This window comes from Meleagris gallopavo, chromosome 7, assembly GCF_000146605.3.
Source record: "Meleagris gallopavo isolate NT-WF06-2002-E0010 breed Aviagen turkey brand Nicholas breeding stock chromosome 7, Turkey_5.1, whole genome shotgun sequence".
Classification (NCBI taxonomy): Eukaryota; Metazoa; Chordata; class Aves; order Galliformes; family Phasianidae; genus Meleagris; species Meleagris gallopavo.
In genome coordinates, this window is record NC_015017.2 from 34,354,670 (window position 1) to 34,373,160 (window position 18,491).

At 37.2% G+C, this 18,491-nt stretch overlaps 1 protein-coding gene across 1 annotated transcript; it reads right to left on the reverse strand.

Moving 5' to 3' along the window:
• Positions 1 to 484: 484 nt before the first annotated feature.
• LOC100539922 (transmembrane protein 163-like) lies at positions 485 to 18,453 on the reverse strand. The gene is made up of 3 exons (XM_019617339.1): positions 18,407 to 18,453; positions 17,270 to 17,361; positions 485 to 605 (listed from the first exon to the last, which is right to left on the reverse strand). The coding sequence occupies exons 1-3, from the start codon at positions 18,437 to 18,439 to the stop codon at positions 500 to 502; spliced, it is 231 nt and encodes a 76-aa protein (XP_019472884.1). The 5' UTR covers positions 18,440 to 18,453; the 3' UTR covers positions 485 to 499.
• Between the last annotated feature and the right edge of the window lie 38 nt (positions 18,454 to 18,491).

An 18,491-nucleotide genomic window follows, 5' to 3' on the forward strand; every position in this document is an offset into this window, starting at 1 on the left:
GGCTCCTGGGGAAAGTTGCTCTGTAGGCCAGGTAGGGGCTAGCTTTCATAACCAACACAAAGAGAGCAGGAGAAAAACCCTTTATGATGCTCCATGGTGAGCTGGTTGAAAAGCCAGCTGTTTCACACAGCATTCTCCCTTTACCTCTTTTGTTCTTGCTACTTGTACATGGCTTTGGAATTGGAGGCAAGAGCTGGGGAAAAGAAAAGCTTTTTTCCAAATTAAAATAATGAAATAGTACTAAACTGTGGAAAGATTCTCCTATCAAAATTTCACCACTTCCATTACTCCCAGAGAGACTGCCTCACTTTAAGTGAACTTCTGTAGTCTTGTATAAAAGTTTTAAATGATTATGCTGAGAAAGACTTGTGATGTAGATGTAGAGAAGAAAATGTGGAGTCAAGCCTATAAAAACCTTTAAAAACTAGAAGGAGACATTGGCCTTTCTCTGTCTCACTGGCAGTGTGAGGGAAAAAGTGAATACTTCAAAGAACATGAATCACCTTACCACTTCTGGAAGAACCTTCTTTGCAAGATCGTGGATAGCTTTGATCACAATACATATAGATGATAGGAGGAATATGACACCCAAGATAACACAGGCTCTAGAAAAAAAAAGTTAAGAACATAGCAGTGAGAGAGTTGAAAACTCCAGATGATGCATAACAAACAACAAAATTTTAACAGTAAAAAAATCTTATGTATGTAAAGATAGAGGCTGGAATTAAAGAACAGAATGAAAAGAAACATCCCGATCCTTCCCAGCTCTTAAAATCCAGTCTGTGTGTGAAAAGACAGATGTTTCAGATTGAGAAGGCCATGCTTCTTCTGCTCCTGATGATTTACCACACATTCCCCTAGAGGTCTGTTTCTCTCAGTCTGTTTTTGTGTTTTGCTAAGATCTGGCACAATAACAGAAAGTTTTGGTTAGTATTGATATATGCATAGCCAGTTTAGTAATAGATTTTCAGATAAGAACTCTTAGAAAATAGCACAGTACTATAAACTACATGCCCAGTGAAAGAAATTTTAATGCTTGAAACCTTAAACATTTAAGTGATTTCTATATGTACAATTTTTTTCTTCAAAATTTATATTTCTTTTGTTTGATATTCATCATTTGGTACCTCTGTTAGCTCAGTCTACAGATCCCGTAACTATTCCAGTAGCATGCTACTATTTTTAACAATTCAGACATCAGGTTATCTGCTGGTTGGCAACACACATAATGCTCACATCAAACTCAACCTAGGGACAGCAGTTAGACTGATACTGCTCTGCCTAGGTCAGAAGTCACAGCAGTGGTAAAGGTGGGCAGCTGGTGATTTTATTATTCCCCAACACAGGGAACACTAAAACACACCGTGGACAATCCATATAGTCCTGCTGGCAAGACCTCATAAAGAAGCTGCCCTTCTCCAGAGTACAGAAAATGCAGAGGCCAGCACCCTTCCCAGCACCAGAATGGTATGTGCTAGACCAGTTATTTGTTTTAGGTAGGCACAGCTCTGCGGTTAGAGGTGATCAGTAAATGGCCAGAGGTGTGGGAGGAAAGTTCATCTCTCAAGAGGAATAAGCAGAATGGAAAATCAGAAGGCTTTCAGTTTCCCATTGCATATTTGCAAGCAGATTCCTGTTCTGCTGTTGATTCCTCTCACAGAATTACAGTTTCAATTTATCTGAATGGATTGCTGCAGAGAGACCTGTCAGAGCGTCTTGACCATGAGTGCCAAACTGAAAATTTTTCAGTACCACCTTTATACATTAATTCTCACATATTTAGTACTGTTATAGCCTAGAGAGTTTATAATTCACCATCCTTCGTGATCAATTCTGTTATGATTATTTTATTTTGGAGTAGATAAACAGGTACTGAAAGTCCTACTCACTCACCTGGGACAAAAGCAGGAGTTAGGTACTTTGAGCACAGAACAAGTTCACAGAGGTTGGCCATTTGCTGAGCCAATGACAGGCAGAAAAAAGACACAAACACTTTCTGCAAGAATTGCTGACATTTCATCTGAAAGCAACGCTGATAGAAAACCTGTTCCATCATTCCCAGCAGGCTTAAACCAACATAACCACAAATCCTCGAGTTGGGAACAATACATTAAACTTTTTGTGCTGACATGTTCTTTTTAACACCAAGGCAAGAGGAGACAGTGAAACATCACCTTGCATTGGCATATCTTCTATTCCCTGTAAGCATCTTCTGGGGAAGATGAGCAAACTTCCTAATGGTTTGGCAGCAGCCTTGCTGGCACAAGCTGAATGGGTCCAGGGAATGAGTGCTTGCCCTGACCAGTGCCTGGATTCAGCTCTCACTTACATTGGACTCTTTGTGCTTTCTTTGTAAACTCTTCCACCACACAATTCTAACTGCAATTTTCTATCTTTGCTTATGCCAGCAGACAAATAACAACTTCAGCAATCTTGAGCTGCTTATATTATTTCCTAGGTAAGTTTTACTGTGTTAGAAAAACTCCTCTATCCATACTTAGCTGTAAATAGCCAAAAGAAAGAAAAAGTACATTATAACGGTGGCAAGAGTATTAATAGCAGAGAGAAATACAGTCTGAGACTTGACTCAGCATTCAGTCAAGCCTAGCTTCTCCTTTACATGTTGGCTTCTGGAATCCACTGCCATGCAAAATTCATGAGTAATGGCAAAGTACTTCAAGTGCACAAATATATGTTTCTTGTCCTCTGGAGTGTATCAATTTACCTGCAAAGCCACCAGAACAAAATGTTGCATAGCGATTTATTTTAACTTTTTTTGCCAGAGGAATAATTTCTACCTAAACTGCAAATCATAACAAATATAACCAAATAAGAAGCCTCCAAAAATTAATCTGAAGTTTAACTATCATGCATGATAAGAAAATAGATTGTAACCTTGCTCTTTTCAAGCCATCAGACAACAAAAACTTTCATACTAGCTTGTTAATTTCCGTCTGCTACCAATTACACAACTGTTTTGTATCTACATAAACTGTTTCCAGCTGCAAGTGAAGGGTGTTAGTGCCAAGGCTGCAGGTAAATGCAGTTTTGTTAATAACATTCATTTCACTGGATGAGCAAACTGCCATTTCTAAACAAGTTCAAGGCAACTTAGAAGAAACTATAAAACTAATGGACAAAGTGCTAAACAGAAATTTGGTTTGACTGGAAAAAAAAAACAGGTAATATTTTTCAGATACCATATGTTTGGAATTGCCATATAATACTGTTCTTCAGGTCCCCTGAGGCATGAGGGCACTCTGCCCAGTGCCCCCCTTGATTAGCAGATCTCCAAGTATGATAAGCCATCAGTATCTCTCACTTACACCTCCCATCTTCCACTGGAAACTGTGTTCACAGAGTCTGCCTGCTGCCTATCAAGAAAAACATTCAAAAAGTTCTTGCTAGACGTATCAATCAGGCTGACTCTATCCTACCACAAATCTATCGGTGTTGGACTAGGTGATCTCAGAGGACTTTTCCAGCCTCAGTGATTCCGTGTGGAGAGGACTCTCACCAGCCTGGGGACTGCCAGTCTCTATACACATGGGGGAAAGCAACAGCACATAGCTGTGAGCTGGGTGTTAGTTCCCACAGCCCTTCCTGCCTACAGATTCTCCACGTCGCAGCTTCTGCCCACCTTCTGCTCACTCTGCTGAGCTCTGCACCAGGGTGGCATGAGCAGGTGGAAAATGTGATTCTGCCCAGCAAGGATGTAGATCCCCCACACAATTGCCAGATCTTTCCAGAACTCTCAGCTATTCCCAGTTTTCATGACTGCAGAATCAGGTCCCATTACCTAAATGTTCCTTCAGGGCTATCACCTCACAGCAAATTCACTCTTGTAAGGAGTTTTTAGCATGATCCACAGTTCCCTATCAGTTTTCTTAGAAGTTAAAGTTCCTCCCTATTTGGTTTTAAAAACCTGAAACATTAGAAGTTCCATATTGAATCGAAGCAGAAAAAACAACGCATGCATTTTTTGTGAAAACCAGCATTAGCTATGTAAGAAACTTTCTTCTTCAAATGTAAGTCAATACCTTACTCTTACTTAAAAAGCAATGTAAGAAAAAATTCTTTTAAATCACGTACTTATTTTACAGGCATTTCTACATAGGTTAATATATGTTGTCTTCCCACTAAATCTTTACTACATCATTAGAGATATAATTTATCTCTCTCTCTATATATATATTCTACAACACAAAATAATTGACCACTATAGGTTTGACAGCACCAGAAGAGATCTGACGAAGAATGCATTAATCTGAAATTTCCTTCATTTCTATGTAGTATTTCTTCTAAAATCTTCTGAACAGAAGGAAGTACAAAGAAAATGTAGGCAAAGCACTTTAAAACAATGGTAAAACATGACTGGATTTTTGTAGACAATGAGCTTTCTAGAATTTTTCAGAATGCAGCATAAAGAACAACAGACCGACGTGGAAAGGACAAGGTGAAGAGATCTAAAGTTTTTTTCTTAGTTCATCAGCACTGGGAATGTAAGAATAATCAAAATTATATCACTAAGTATCAATAGAAAGTATTTAATATTAAAGGTTTAACAGTAAAACCACAAAGTCTTTGTGAAGCAGATGATGATCTGCAGAGCATATTTCTTGACGTGTTTTTGATGCAGTATTTCTATATGAAAAGCCTGAAGACAATATGAAGTATAATTCATTGTATTAAAAAATGAATTCATCAATTTTGTCAGCTTTTCAATCTAACTTTGTCACAGATAAAACTGATAAATCACTCATACTACTGCCTCAGGAATTCAGAATTAACTATTTGGACTTTAAAACAATTTGTATACCTTTTGAGTTTTGACTGCTCCTAGTCCTTGTCCCATTACTAACATCTAAACCCAAGTCTCCAAAACAAAGCTTGATTATGGGCATGCTACAACCTGACAATTCCCTTTTTCTGAAAGCTGTACTACAACTCATTATGGTACCAGTACAACAACCCACCTACAGCCCACGTACATGTACCTACAGTCCACTTTGAATAACACCAGTCCTGGGTACATGCACTCACAGCAACCAAAATGAGAAGATCAGTGGAACTGTATTTCACAACATACAGATGACACCTCAGTTGCTTTTTTCCCCTTGTCTTTTTCCAAAGAAAAGAAAGCCCAACTATTCAATTCATTTGGATCTGCAGACACAGCAGAACAGTCTTTTAAGCAGAGATTTATCTTTAATTTTGTCTTACATTTGGTATTATTTGTTTCCACTCTCTGCAAGTAGTGATAAGAACAAAATTCTGTAACATTTCAGTCAAGAACTAAAGACCAAACTCATTCCAATGTGTATGGTGGTAAATTCTCAGCGTAACAGAGCAATTTTGTACAATTCTTGCCACACTAACTACTCTTTGCCTGAGCCAAGGGGGTTACTATTCTGCATTAGTGGCAGCCAATGTGAATTTAGACTCCCAGGTGCTTATATTTATAATACTTTGTAAAATAATAATAATAATAATATAATAATAATAAACAGATAAAAATAATTAAAGAGTTAAAATTGTACCCACAGAGACAGGCTTTGCTATATATTATCTCAAAAGGGATCTGAGGTAAGTTACACAAGGATTACTCATAAAAGAGTTTTCCTCATACGAATTGACAGCTATAAAATACTCACAGCAAGATGCTTCACTTCCTAATTATCATCCTGCTACCTTTCTAGCGAGTGAAATACAGTGATAACGTACCAATGAGGAGAGTTCATCATGAAGCTCATGGTAATTCTTTCTTTCAAGTCAATCTGCTCTAATATTCAGTAGAGGCAGTGCAATACAATTAAGGATTCCAAAAAAATTAGTGATGAACGTAAATGCAGCCTGCAAGGATGTGCTAACAGTCTCTTAGCAGCTCTCAGATAGAACTATTTTATTTTATACTTGGTAGTATTTCTGTTACATCCTGAAACCAATTTTACCAACACACTTCAAATTCATTGAAATTATCCCTGCCAGGTGATGACACCATGTGGAATAAAACAAGATTGCCAGCAGCAGTCTAATTACTTCTCAGTTCTATTAACGTGATAAAAAATGCAATATTAAAATTCTAGCCTCCATCCTTACTGAGCAATAATACCTACTACTAAAGATGTTATTTTGGATCTAATGTAAAAAGCAAGAACTGAAATGATCAGGTTCAGATACTTTTTCTTAACATCATTTATGGACTTAAGAAAATATATTCTATATGGAATTAAAAAAATAATCAGCCAAAGCCAGAAATGCCTATTCCTTGGTGTTGTCTATACTGATAGGCTTAGTTCATCTGGAAGAGTTGCTGGTGGTAAAAACTGCACAGTTCTCTAGCACTGCTATTGACCCATCACTGAAACTGCTCACTGAGCAGTAACCTCAGCATGGCACTCCATTCAGAATCACAACCAAACATTCGGATGCACAAGCATGCTCAGGTTGAAAAAGCTTTCCTTGGTAAGATAGCAACAATCACATTTTAAATAGAAAAAAAAAGACCTGTCTCCAGGTGTTACTTCACGAGGATTTCGCAGGTGTAGTTTGTGAGAACCGTAGATCACAGAACAAAGTCTGAGGGAAAGACTCCATGCTTTCATACAGCCTCAGCTGAGACCTGCATCTGGATGTTCCTGTAACATTTTTACCACGTTAAATCTGGGAAGTTAAACTTTCCCATAACGAAAGAATTTCTAGTGGGATGTGTCTCTCTATAGACATAGATACACAGAGAGGCAGCTCTTCTCATAGCCTCAGGTGCTCTTACAGTTTCTCAGTTTCCCAGTAAAGCAATCCCCAAATGATTTAGTCAGTTGTGCCCCAGTCATCCTGAACCTTCTCGACTCTTGTAACTTAGACTAAAATATATTGTATAATATGCATGCAAGTTATCCATTTTCCAGTAATTCACTCATTCAATTTATTCATATATTTCCAATCAGTGTGCATCCTTCAAGTTAGACTTTATAGCTATCAGGGTTTTGGGTTGTTAAGAATCTTCCCGTGATACATTCTTCTAAAAGAAATGGACTGCTTTCCACCATGAGAGTTGATTACAGAGGTTGTGCAGTCTCCATCCTTGAAAGTCTTCAAGACCCAATTGGGTAAAGCTCTGAGCAACTCAGTCTGATGTCAGTGCTGACTGCTTTGAGCAGGAGATTGGACCAGAAACCTTCGAAGGCCCCATTCAAGCTGAATTACCCAATAAGCCCACGAATCTTTATTAACAAAATCTTTCCCTCTGCAGGTTCTGTTGAGGTCTTTCTGCATGAAATAAGTCCCAACAGCCCACAGAAAAGGAAATGTTAAAATCTACAGAGGCTGTTTTCACCTCTGAGTGAAGAGGCAGTGCGAAAACTATTACTTCCCAAGGAACTGAAACGTAGTGTTACAATGTGCTGCAGGCCAGTAAGTGCAACATAGAATTCTAAGCCCTGGAGCAATATGAGTTTTTTCAGCAAAGCTGAACAAATCAGTTTTATGACGAATATGTGATTTAATCTATGAATAAAGCCACTAATGAATCCCCCAGAGTTCAAATGAGAAAAGATTAAATCATCTTTGGAGTCTAGTTGCATTTTTTTTCCTCTTCATTTTTCTGGTATTCTTGTTTTCATTCCTTCTTCCCATACCCAAATACAAATTATGTTCTGTGAATTCATGAATAAATTGGATGCTTGCAATAATCTACACCACATTTATTCCAGATAAGAGGAAGTCAGCCTGCTTAATCAGAATAAGGCTTCTTTCTTCTAACATTTGCATTATGGCAGCTCTTATATTCTGACTGTAGTAGCCAAATATATCATTCCTTTTGTAGCCAGGCCAATATTTAAGTGTAGACAAAATCGTTGAGAACTCAGAGAAACAAACTCAGTCTTTGTTTACCAAAGGGGTGGCAAACCAATGGTTTCTGGCTGATGGGAACAAGGTAGAGGAAGGCAGATGTAGCCAAGGAGGACTCCGAAAAGTCAGAGGGCAAATAATATACAATGGGAAAAAGTCAGAGGTCATTTCAGTAAGCAGCCACTGATGGGGAAGGCTCTACCACTGGGTTCCAGTGGGAGGAGGGAAGCTGCACACTTTGCCTTAAGCACAGCTCTGCTGCCAATTATTTCAAAAAAAAAAAAATGAGATCAGAGTAACAACACAGCAGTCCCTAACATTTCTTCCTTGCTATCCATTTTGCAGTACAGCTGAGACGGGTCTAGCCATACTTCTTCTTAGGGTGACATCCAGAACTGCAAAGACTAAGGCTCTAAAATCTGCCTCGAAGCTCATTAAAAGTTCTTACTCTAAAAAGAGCAATTATTAGCCACAGTGGCTAATAATGTTATTGTAACATATAGGCAAAAAAGTCTTGAGGTTCCTGCTTCTTTGTCATGCTTTGCTACTGGATATTAAGTTCTTTTGTGTGTCCAATTAGTTATAATGGGTTTTTTTTGTTTGTTTGTTTTGTTTTGTTTTCATGTTTTCAGTTCAGCTTTTTTATTATCAGGTTTAGTTACTGATGAAGACTTGGACACCAATCTATACACACTTACTGCTGTTCAGTGTTTACACCTGCCTGTTGCTGAGTGAAGGGGGAGCACAGTCACTTTAAAATACATAGGAATAAAGGGGTTCATTGCATGTGTTCCAATCCACCTCTAACAGCCAGAATCCAGGTTAGCAGCAATACAGCTATTTCTTTTCCTCAATATAAAAACAAAACAAAACAAAGATAACAAACCAAAGGGGATTCAACTATTATTACGAATTATTATTGAAAGCACTTTCCTCAATTTTGTATTTAAAAATATACAATATTTTAACATGGTCTAACTTATTTTGTCAGAGCACACAGGGGAAATGTTGTTTATGTCTGAGACTCAGCTATGTCAGGGACATATTTCATGTTGAAAATGCTACAGGCCTTTTAAAACTTGCATCACCCTCTCAAGTTCAACCACTGCACAAGTCACTGCAGAATAGGTACATCCATTAAAATCGTGCAGATGCACTAGAGCAACAGTTCCATAAATAATTTGATTCTCCATCTATTAAAAGTCTACCAACAAAAGCCTAAAGGCATTTGTACAATCCAGAAAACCTGAAATCTCTTGGGTCCCATTTTCTGGTTCCTTGGTAGCCTTATTAAAGCAGGTGAGCATAGACTCCGACAATCCTCTGAAGATGAAAATCAAAGCCTTTTGAGAATTTCTGTGATACTCATTTTTCTATAGTGATTATCAAATTCCAATACAGTACACAATTATACACACGTAACATGTGTGTGCGTGTGTGTGTGTGTGTGAATACTAGGCAATATATATAAATACTGCCTAATCAACTACCACTGAAGTAAAAGGAAAGGTTTTCATCAATTAAATAGATTTTGGATCTGGCTACACTAAAATCATTGCCAAGTCTACAGATGCCACATTGATAGAAACAGATTTTAGAATATATAAATATATACATTCACTAGTTTTTATTTAGTATAAATTCTGTGTGTGAGAATTGTGTGTGTGGGTGCCTGTGTGCATGAATGTACACATTTCTAGGATAATGGATAAAAGTGGATAAAAGCAAAATTTATAATTGCTTCACTCTTTGCCTGACTACAAGTTAATGGATTTATGAAGAAATGGTGCAGCCTTACAATACAGCTTACCAAAGCACCTCTAAGACTTGTGTCCAGTACTGTATCTGGATGTAATACTTTGTCTACATGCTACAGAAGAAAAAAAAATGATTTAGAAATGGTCAGTGTCACTTTAAAAAAAAAAATTACTCCTCTTATAAAATGGACACTGAAGCATAGCCAAACATGTATTTTGCAAACTGCACTCTGCTCCCTCAGACAGGAGAGACATGCACGCTCCCCAGGAGGACCAACTCATGGTGGCAGAGAATTAGACAAGAACTGCAGAGTTGGATTCATAGCTATCTCCATGCATTTGACATTTTTCCGGATCACTTAGCTATTCCTTTCACCCATCACAAAAGAGTTTTTTCCTCCAGCCACAGAGGTTTGTCCCTAACTGGTTTGGATTCTGCCATCTGTGCATCTCTTTCTTATGTACAGCACAGATAAAATTATCCATAGCTTTTTCAGATGTGACTGATACTGTTGGGTCTGAATTGACAGGATTATTTTCATTCAAAGCCACCTAAATTGACAGTACTCATTTAGTAGAGCTAGCCTGTAGAGTGGAGCCAGTATGTACATGAAAATTTAATACAGTGCTGAAACTGAAAATCTTGAATGCTTTGTGCTGCTTATGTTTGTTTGTTTTGTATCAATAAACTGTACACTCTGCAACGATTTGCATCAGTATGTTCTCTTACTGTGAGGCAAAAGAAAGTAGAGCCAGACCCAGGCTGGCTGTATGACAGCCATTTCCTCTCATGAAAGACAGTTGCCAACTCTTTTTAGCTTTGAGGTCAAGAGTAGGGTATGTCTCAATGTCCATAGTGCATGACTAAACACCCATATTGTTTTATCAGTGTAGCTTCACTAAGGCTACCTGACCAGACCTGAAGTAAATATCATCAAGTGATGTCATCTGAACATAATCAAGACAGAAGAATAAGTTTCAAATACTTTGGAAGAAAAGGCTCACAGTCTCAGTGTCCCACCTATATCTAACAGAAGTTTTTACACAAATTCACTATCATTCACTCACATTTTCTCACCAGACACACTGACCTGCCCACCTCTGGTACCAACAGACACAGTTCTGCAGGACTCGACAATGTGACAGATCTTTAAAGAAGGCATTCAGCATTGTTCCCTAGCAATTGAAGAGGGATAGCATTCACACACTTATTTTCCCTGGCCTCCAAAAGTGAATTGCATGAAAAACTAGAGAGCAGAAGAAAAAAGATGTCCAAAGAGTATTTATATCCATATGATACCCATGCTGACAAAGGGAATACTACTGCAAAGGATAGATCCCTCAGGTATTTTCAGAGCGGGTGTCTACTTACTGCACAGAGCTTTACAGATGATTCTATTACTGCTGTTTGCTTAACCCTAAATTCCAAAAAGAAGGTAACTAAGCAACTGGGAAGTGTTTCTGGTCACTTGACTAGGCTTCTCCAAAGGCCTAAGAATATGTAAGGTTATTACAGAAAAGCTGTTCAAAGTTGTATCCATCTCCTAGAAAAACATCTACTGGTCCATGTCAGTATTTGAAACACTGACATGCCTGGTAGCTGCACTGCTCCATTTACCTGAAAAGGCTACTTACAATCAAAAGCTGGTTGTGATGCATATTCTGTGAAAAGATAATTGGCAGAGTAGTTCCAAGGAAGCTTAAGGTAAAAGATTCGTACCTTGTAAGTTTGTGGTCATGAGGTGTTTTGAACTGGCTTTTGTTATCATTAATATGTTTGATGAAGTGCTTTTAAATATTCCAACTCCCATGTCACACCATTACACAGCCCTAAATTTCAACACCAGTGCACAATTCCTGGAAAGGTCAGATTACCCATATTCCTTTCTGTCCTTCTCTTCATGGTAGCCCGTATGTGAGAATTCCTAGAGAAGTCCTCTGACATACATATCTCTGTGTGCATATGTTGTGTAACATATGCAGAATAAAAATAAGATGTACACCTTTAACAGTGAGCAGATGGGTAGGACAGTGAAGTTTGTGAAAGATTTTCTAATAGTTGCATCTAGCATACTCATAATGAGCCAAGTTTCCTATTTACACCATCCCTGAGGAAAAATAGAATATTTTTCTTATAGCTGTAGCTCAAACTAAGGTAGAAATGCTTGGATTTCTTACAGCTCTGCTTTTCTGGATGTAAAAATGGATGAGAATACTGGTTCACTCTCACCTTAATTTAAGAACCTATTAAGAGTCAAATCCTCAGGGCAGGCATTTTTCACTTTGCCAACAGGTTTAGCACTCTGACAATATCAAATCTAGCTTAGGTTAATGGATGGAGATTAAAGTTAAGTTAGTAACATATAGTAAAGCTTTTAGACAACATCTGATAACAAAGCTGCAACAACTGCAAAATATTCCCAATTCTTGATTCATTGTTTTTAAATCTAGCATAAGGTGGGGAAATAACATGCAAAATAAATACAGAAACGGAGATAATTTAAGCCACCTACTCTTCCAAGTGAAGCATCATCTTACTCATAAAGAAAGAGCACTCCAGAATAATATGCTGCTACACTGCAGACAGAATGCCTATTTTCACCCAGCAAAAAGCTTTCTCAGCAGCAGGTAGAGGTGTGACAGATATATGCAGCCTTGTCTGACACACACGAGACTATCTAATTCCTGTTCTTTTAATTCTGAAGTTAATATTTTGAATGACAGACTCACCAATGTAAGAATAAAAGGCATACATGAGTTTGTTACATATTATGTCCTAATAAACTATGAGTTTATTGGGAATTATTTGCCCACTACACAATTTTATTTTCTTATTACAATAGTAAAAGTAAGAATAGCTGGAGTCTGGACTTCACAATAAAGGAAAAATTGAAAACAACATCAGTTTTTTGCTCTTGGTTTATCCAGCGTGCTCATTATGAGTAAGGTTTCTTATTTACTCTGGCACTGGCTTAAGAAAGATGTTGACAAATTGGTTCTTGGGAAAATAGAGAATTTAACTTGATAGCATGTACAAAATAATATATAATAAGTATCAGCTGTAGCTGTCAAGAATCACTGTGTAAAATATGCTAAATATGCTGCACAGAGTTATTCTTCGCAACACTAAAGATATAAGCTTCAAAGAAAAAAAAAAGCACAAAAAAATCGTAGGAGCGTTGGGTCCTGAGGGCATAAGCAGAAACTCAGCCCCTGCACCGCATTGTAGCAAAACGCAATTGCAGCTCTGTGACACAGCAGCATTACTGCCTTATAACCTACAAAGAACATTACTCCATTTGAACAGAATATTTGAGCTGAGGCTGCCAACTGTATTAATTTACAATGAGCAAAGCACTATTTCCTGAACAGGAGGAGAATCAAGCGGGAGATGTTTCCTTTGTTCACAGGTTTGAGACTTTTCCCACCAACTATACATTAAAAGTTCCATCCTTTGCAGACTTTTCACAGGCCTATGTGCCCTAAGTTTGTTATTCTGTTTTCTCAGTCTTTTATTTTTTTAGTGGCAGTTTTCACCACCTCCTCACACTCAGTTCCACTGCTTCAATTTAAGTCCTTCATCCCTGAATTTAGCAGATCAAATAGTTGACCTTTGGCTGTATAGCTTGTTACTATTGCCAGCTCTGGTGAGACATTTTTCCAGATCCCTAATGACCTGGGTTTCTATTAAGAAATGACTTTACAGCTATTCACTGGGTTTATTTATGTATATGAAAAACTGCTACTACCTCATCAGTTTCAATAAATTTCCTCCACCACCAACAACACCTAGAATTCCTTCAGCATCCCAAGAAGCTATTATGTCATTGAAGATTAACTAAAGGGCAGAATATTCAGGAATATATTTACACTGCTCAGATCTCCTGGTGCATCTTGAATTGCTCAGTGACAGCTCAATATTTAAATAATATAAAACAGAAGACTGGCTTCAGAATTTTATCCTGGCACAGATTTTCTGCACACTTATCCACAGAGATCCCTCATCCAGTGACAGGACAAGAGGCAGTGGTTACAAACTGAAATATAAGAAATACTCATCTGAAAGAGAGTATGCAGAGAGGTTGTTAAGCCTCCATCCCTGGAGATATTCACATCCCAACCAGAAATGGGCCTGAGCAACCTGCTCTACTGACCTTGCTTTGAAAAGAAACAATCTCCAGAGGTGCCAACCCCGGCCCCTCTACAATAAAACTTACAGATGCAAGTCTGCAGACAGAGTGCTGCACAAAAGTCCTCATCATTAAGTGGTAAACAATTGTCTGAAGTGCGCAGGTAGTCATCCTACTGTATTTTTGATCAGCTGTATCAGAGTTTATTCCTTTCTCTCAGTTTTTCCTCTTATAAAGAAAAAACAGGGAATTACAAGGACATTCAGTCATAAGTTTTCATCTTTTGTTGAAATTCAACATTACCATTCAACAGTACAGTACATGTCTCATATGGCTTATAGTGGCTTATATCTGATCTTTGTCAATATCCACTGTATCTTCAAAGCCACTCAGTATATTTAAAAATAAGGCAGAAGAAAATGAGTCATAACTTAAGACACACCTTAAAGCTAACCAGATAAATCTTTTCACAACAACTTAAGAAAAATTCTCCATCAACAGAAGACTTGCATAGTCTATAACTTGATATCTTTGGACCACCAATTTCGAAGAATTTCAAAGCAGGGTGAATCCCAAAGGTAAGTTAAAATATATTTTAGGTTACATTTGTGAAATGCCATTAGAATTATCAAAGATGTACATTGTAGAACTCTGGTCACATGTACACCAAAAAATACCTTCGCCTCTTGCCCCAGGAAAGGAGAGAAATCAAATGAACTAGAAAAAAGTTAAACTCAGCAGGGCACATTTTTATGGTAGTTACAGAACTACAATCCCCCTGAAGTCAAATGGTAACGCATCAGTTTGACTTAACAGAACTTGGCACAGAGCACAGTTTTCCACTGCTCATTCTGAGTACCAGCTCATGAAATGCTACATCTCTCACTTCCATATGGCTACATTGTAGCAAGATTATGCTAAATAAAATATATTCTTTCATATCTTAACATCTCATTGTAAGCATTTAATTGATCATAAAGAACGAGTCAAGCTGTATTCTCTATATCTTTTTCTAGGGTTCTGTTTTCCACTGTATGTTCATATTCTCTCTCAACAAAGCCTAACAGGGCAGGATCTATCTTAACCCTTCAGTGAGAAGCTTTCCACTGATTTCAGCAGATTCTGCATCAACCTCCTTCTGTCAAGTTTATAAAATAATTTCTTTTATAAATGTATAACAAATAATTTACTGGGAATTTAATTTGGCTCCTGTCAAGGAATTTGGGATACAAATTATTTTCAGGTACGTTAGGAGACACACAAATTTATTTAAATCAATAAAAAGAGAGACCCCCAAATAAAGAGCAAAACTGTACACACCTCACTCTGCTAAATACAGAAATGTTTATAGAAATGCTGGGTCCTATGCAGGCATTTGGCTTCTACAGCAAGACAAAGTACAGCTAGGCACACAGAAACATGAACAATGCACAGCATGACACAAGCACCTACGTAAATTATGACCAAACTGCCCAAGAGTCTTAGAGATGGCTTTCCCTGGCACAAATAAAACAAGAATTGTGAAAGAACAGGTGTAGTTATAGGCACATACGGTACAATAATTATTTAAAAGTTAAGAGCCATTTTCCCAGCAGAGAGAAAAATTAATTGCATGTGGTCTTTCAAGCAAGAGATTGATTAAACACAACAGGAAACTAGAAATATGCCTCTCTCAAAAATTTGACCCAGTAGGAACTGCCTTAAGATAAAATCATCTTTGCTTGTCTATAAGATGATCATTCTCTTGTCAAATCTAAAAACTAAGCAATAACCAGATTGCCTACCCAGTGATTAATATTTCCAGCATATAGTTGTATTCTTTAACTCAGTATCCCACCATGTAATCTTTGGTGTCTTCAACTATAGGGCATGGCAAGTAATTTATTGGCTTAATTTAGCTTTATGTAAAGCAGAGGGATTATATGAAAGCAAATTTTAAAAGAGCATAAAAAGCAGGAAAATGTGTTTGCCATTTTGCTTGTTCACTTTGTTGGCTTAGCCATAGGGATATGTTGATTCTTCTTTTGTACTGGGATTTATTTTCCCTATAAAGTACTTAACAATGTTCACTGCTCAGCAGAAGATGATTTCAAAAATATGTTAATTAAATGTTGACAGGAATCTCTGTGGACGCCCACAAGAGCAAGATGCTCAGGAAATGTCTGCTAAGATCTCCAAATTTGTGTAGATAGGCTAATTTTGATCACATATTTCTGTATTTATTTTTATGAATCAATGCCACATCAATTTTCTATGACCATTTATTCCAAACTACTATGCATGGAATCCTGCCAGAAAGGGATTCACAACACTGACCAAGCTGTTAATGAATTTAAAAATACTGCTTACAGTTTTCTTAGTTTACAGCAAAGAATTATGAAGACAAGTTGTAGTTCCTTCTGTGTATTTTTTTTCCCCTTGAGTCTACCAGTAATAAAAACCCACTGTCATTCAGGCAGTCCCTTTTTGTGGAAGGGACTTCGTTAGAGGTGTTTCAGGACAAAAACTATCACATCCCCTTATATAATATAACGATAGTCCATTCCTGAGGATAGTGGAATTATCTTCAAACAAGCCAGATTGGGTACTACTAGCAGTGGCAATGCAGAACCAGAACAGGGCAGATAAATGCACTACAGTTTTGCATCTCAGAGTACTAGAAATACGATCAGGAGGTAGAAGCTGTCTTTATGCACTATCCAGAACAATTCCTTAGCCAATGTCAATCTGATCTTCTCAGGTACCACATGTATCACCAGTGAAAATGCTACACAATGAAATGACACAGATTACAGTCTCCACTGTGATCAATGCACTGCTGCCATCTAAAGATTATTTTTTCCCATAGGATTCTAAAAGCAATCATTAAATATGCTTTCTTTTCAAACAAATACATTTCTCCCTAGAGAAGACATGCAAATACTGGTAATACTCTTATTTACCAAGACAATAGTTGTGCTGCAATAAAAAGGAGATCTGTGTGTGTGTCTATGTCTCAATTTGTATAGTAGCACAAATAAATTATATCACCCTGCTATCAAATCATTAATAGGAACTCAGTCTTATCAGGTGTTCTGTAACTTCAACTTCTAATAATATCAAAAGAAGATAAAGAGATTTACATTTAAAAAGAAGGGGTTTGACATATATACAGTGTTTTTAAAGGTGGCACATACATAGTATAAACAACAATCTTGAATGAATACCCCAAGAAGAATACAGAGAAAATAGGCAAAATAAGAGACTTACAGTCCATTACAGATTGCAAATACAATTCTTCTAACATAGATGCTGCAAGGAAAAAAGCCCAAAGTCCTAACAATTCCTATATTGGCCAAAAGGAAAATAAAAATCACAAACATAGGGAAGTCTGCTCCAGAACAGTGTATGTATTTGGGTCCAAGCAGTAAATGGGCATAAGGAATGAATACTTGCTGACATGACAAAATGTTTTTTTTCCTCAACATCACAGCTTGACAGCCAAAGCTCTGCAGGCCTATATCAAAGCCAAAAGCAATTAAGTGTACTTACATGTACTCCCTGTGTGCAGAATGTACAGCAGCTGCGTTGCTGTAACGCCACAAAACTATCGCTGATGACAAAACATCCAGGGTAGCATCAAACTGAAAGAGATACAGAGTCAATTGTTTTGTGGGCCAATAACATGCCCACAAATACTAACAACAACGTATTTACCATCCTGCTGCACAGGCACAAAGCAGCTTCAAATAAATCATTTTAATGAAAGTAGGATTTACATTCATTAAATTGATCTTGCCATGTATTATTGCACAATGATACACTTCAGAGCTCATCCAGTCGATCAAGAGATTAAGAACTTTCTACTTGTAATGCATGATCTGTGGAGGAGTTAAAAAAAAAAAAAATTGATACCGTGGCACCACAAGATAAAATATACAAATATGATTCATATGCAAAGATTCTAAAAGAAAAATGTTTGAAAATGTCTGCCAAATATTTCTTTTCCCTGAAAATTCATGAATTTTCTTCAGTAGGAAGTTTTGTTTCAAAGCAAAGAACATTTAACTTTGTCAAAATCTCATTTTGTCAAGATTTCATATTTCTCTATTTCACTCTTAAGACAGAGAATGTTTGTATTTCCAGCAAATAAAGAAATGACTTTAGATACCTAAAAAATTCAAAAAAAAAAGCTTGAGCCACTATAAAAACTTTCATACTCACGTCAAACTTTCTAAAGAGTCAATCTTTCAAATTTGAAAGTAAATGCTGAAGTGTTTGAAATCAGGCACTGTGCATGTCATAAGGAAATTTTTGCTCTGCCACTGATCAGGAGAACCATGGCAACAGTTAGAGAAGGAAAGTATCATCCCAAAGTCTGCTGTAGTTTTAGCCTAGCCTTCCAAAAGAAAGGACATGCAAAATTCAGAAGGAACTTCAGAATTTTGCTCAAAGTTTAACCATATCTGGTAGATAATTCCTACCAATGATGAGATATAAATATTAACTCCCGTGTCAGCCTTAGCAGTCAGACACCAAAGAATTAAAATGAAAATATTTCCATTATCCCTTCCGAATCCACCATTGAATTTGTACATTACCATGAACTTACAAAAAAAGTACTTTGTGTTCAGAAAGAACACATGAAAAAAAAAAAGAAGAGAATATTTAACTCTTATTTCTACTTACAGCAAATCCAAACGATGATGCACTGTATCTCATTACGGAGACAGCTAAAGGAAAGAAAGTATTATTTAGAATCATTTAAACTTTT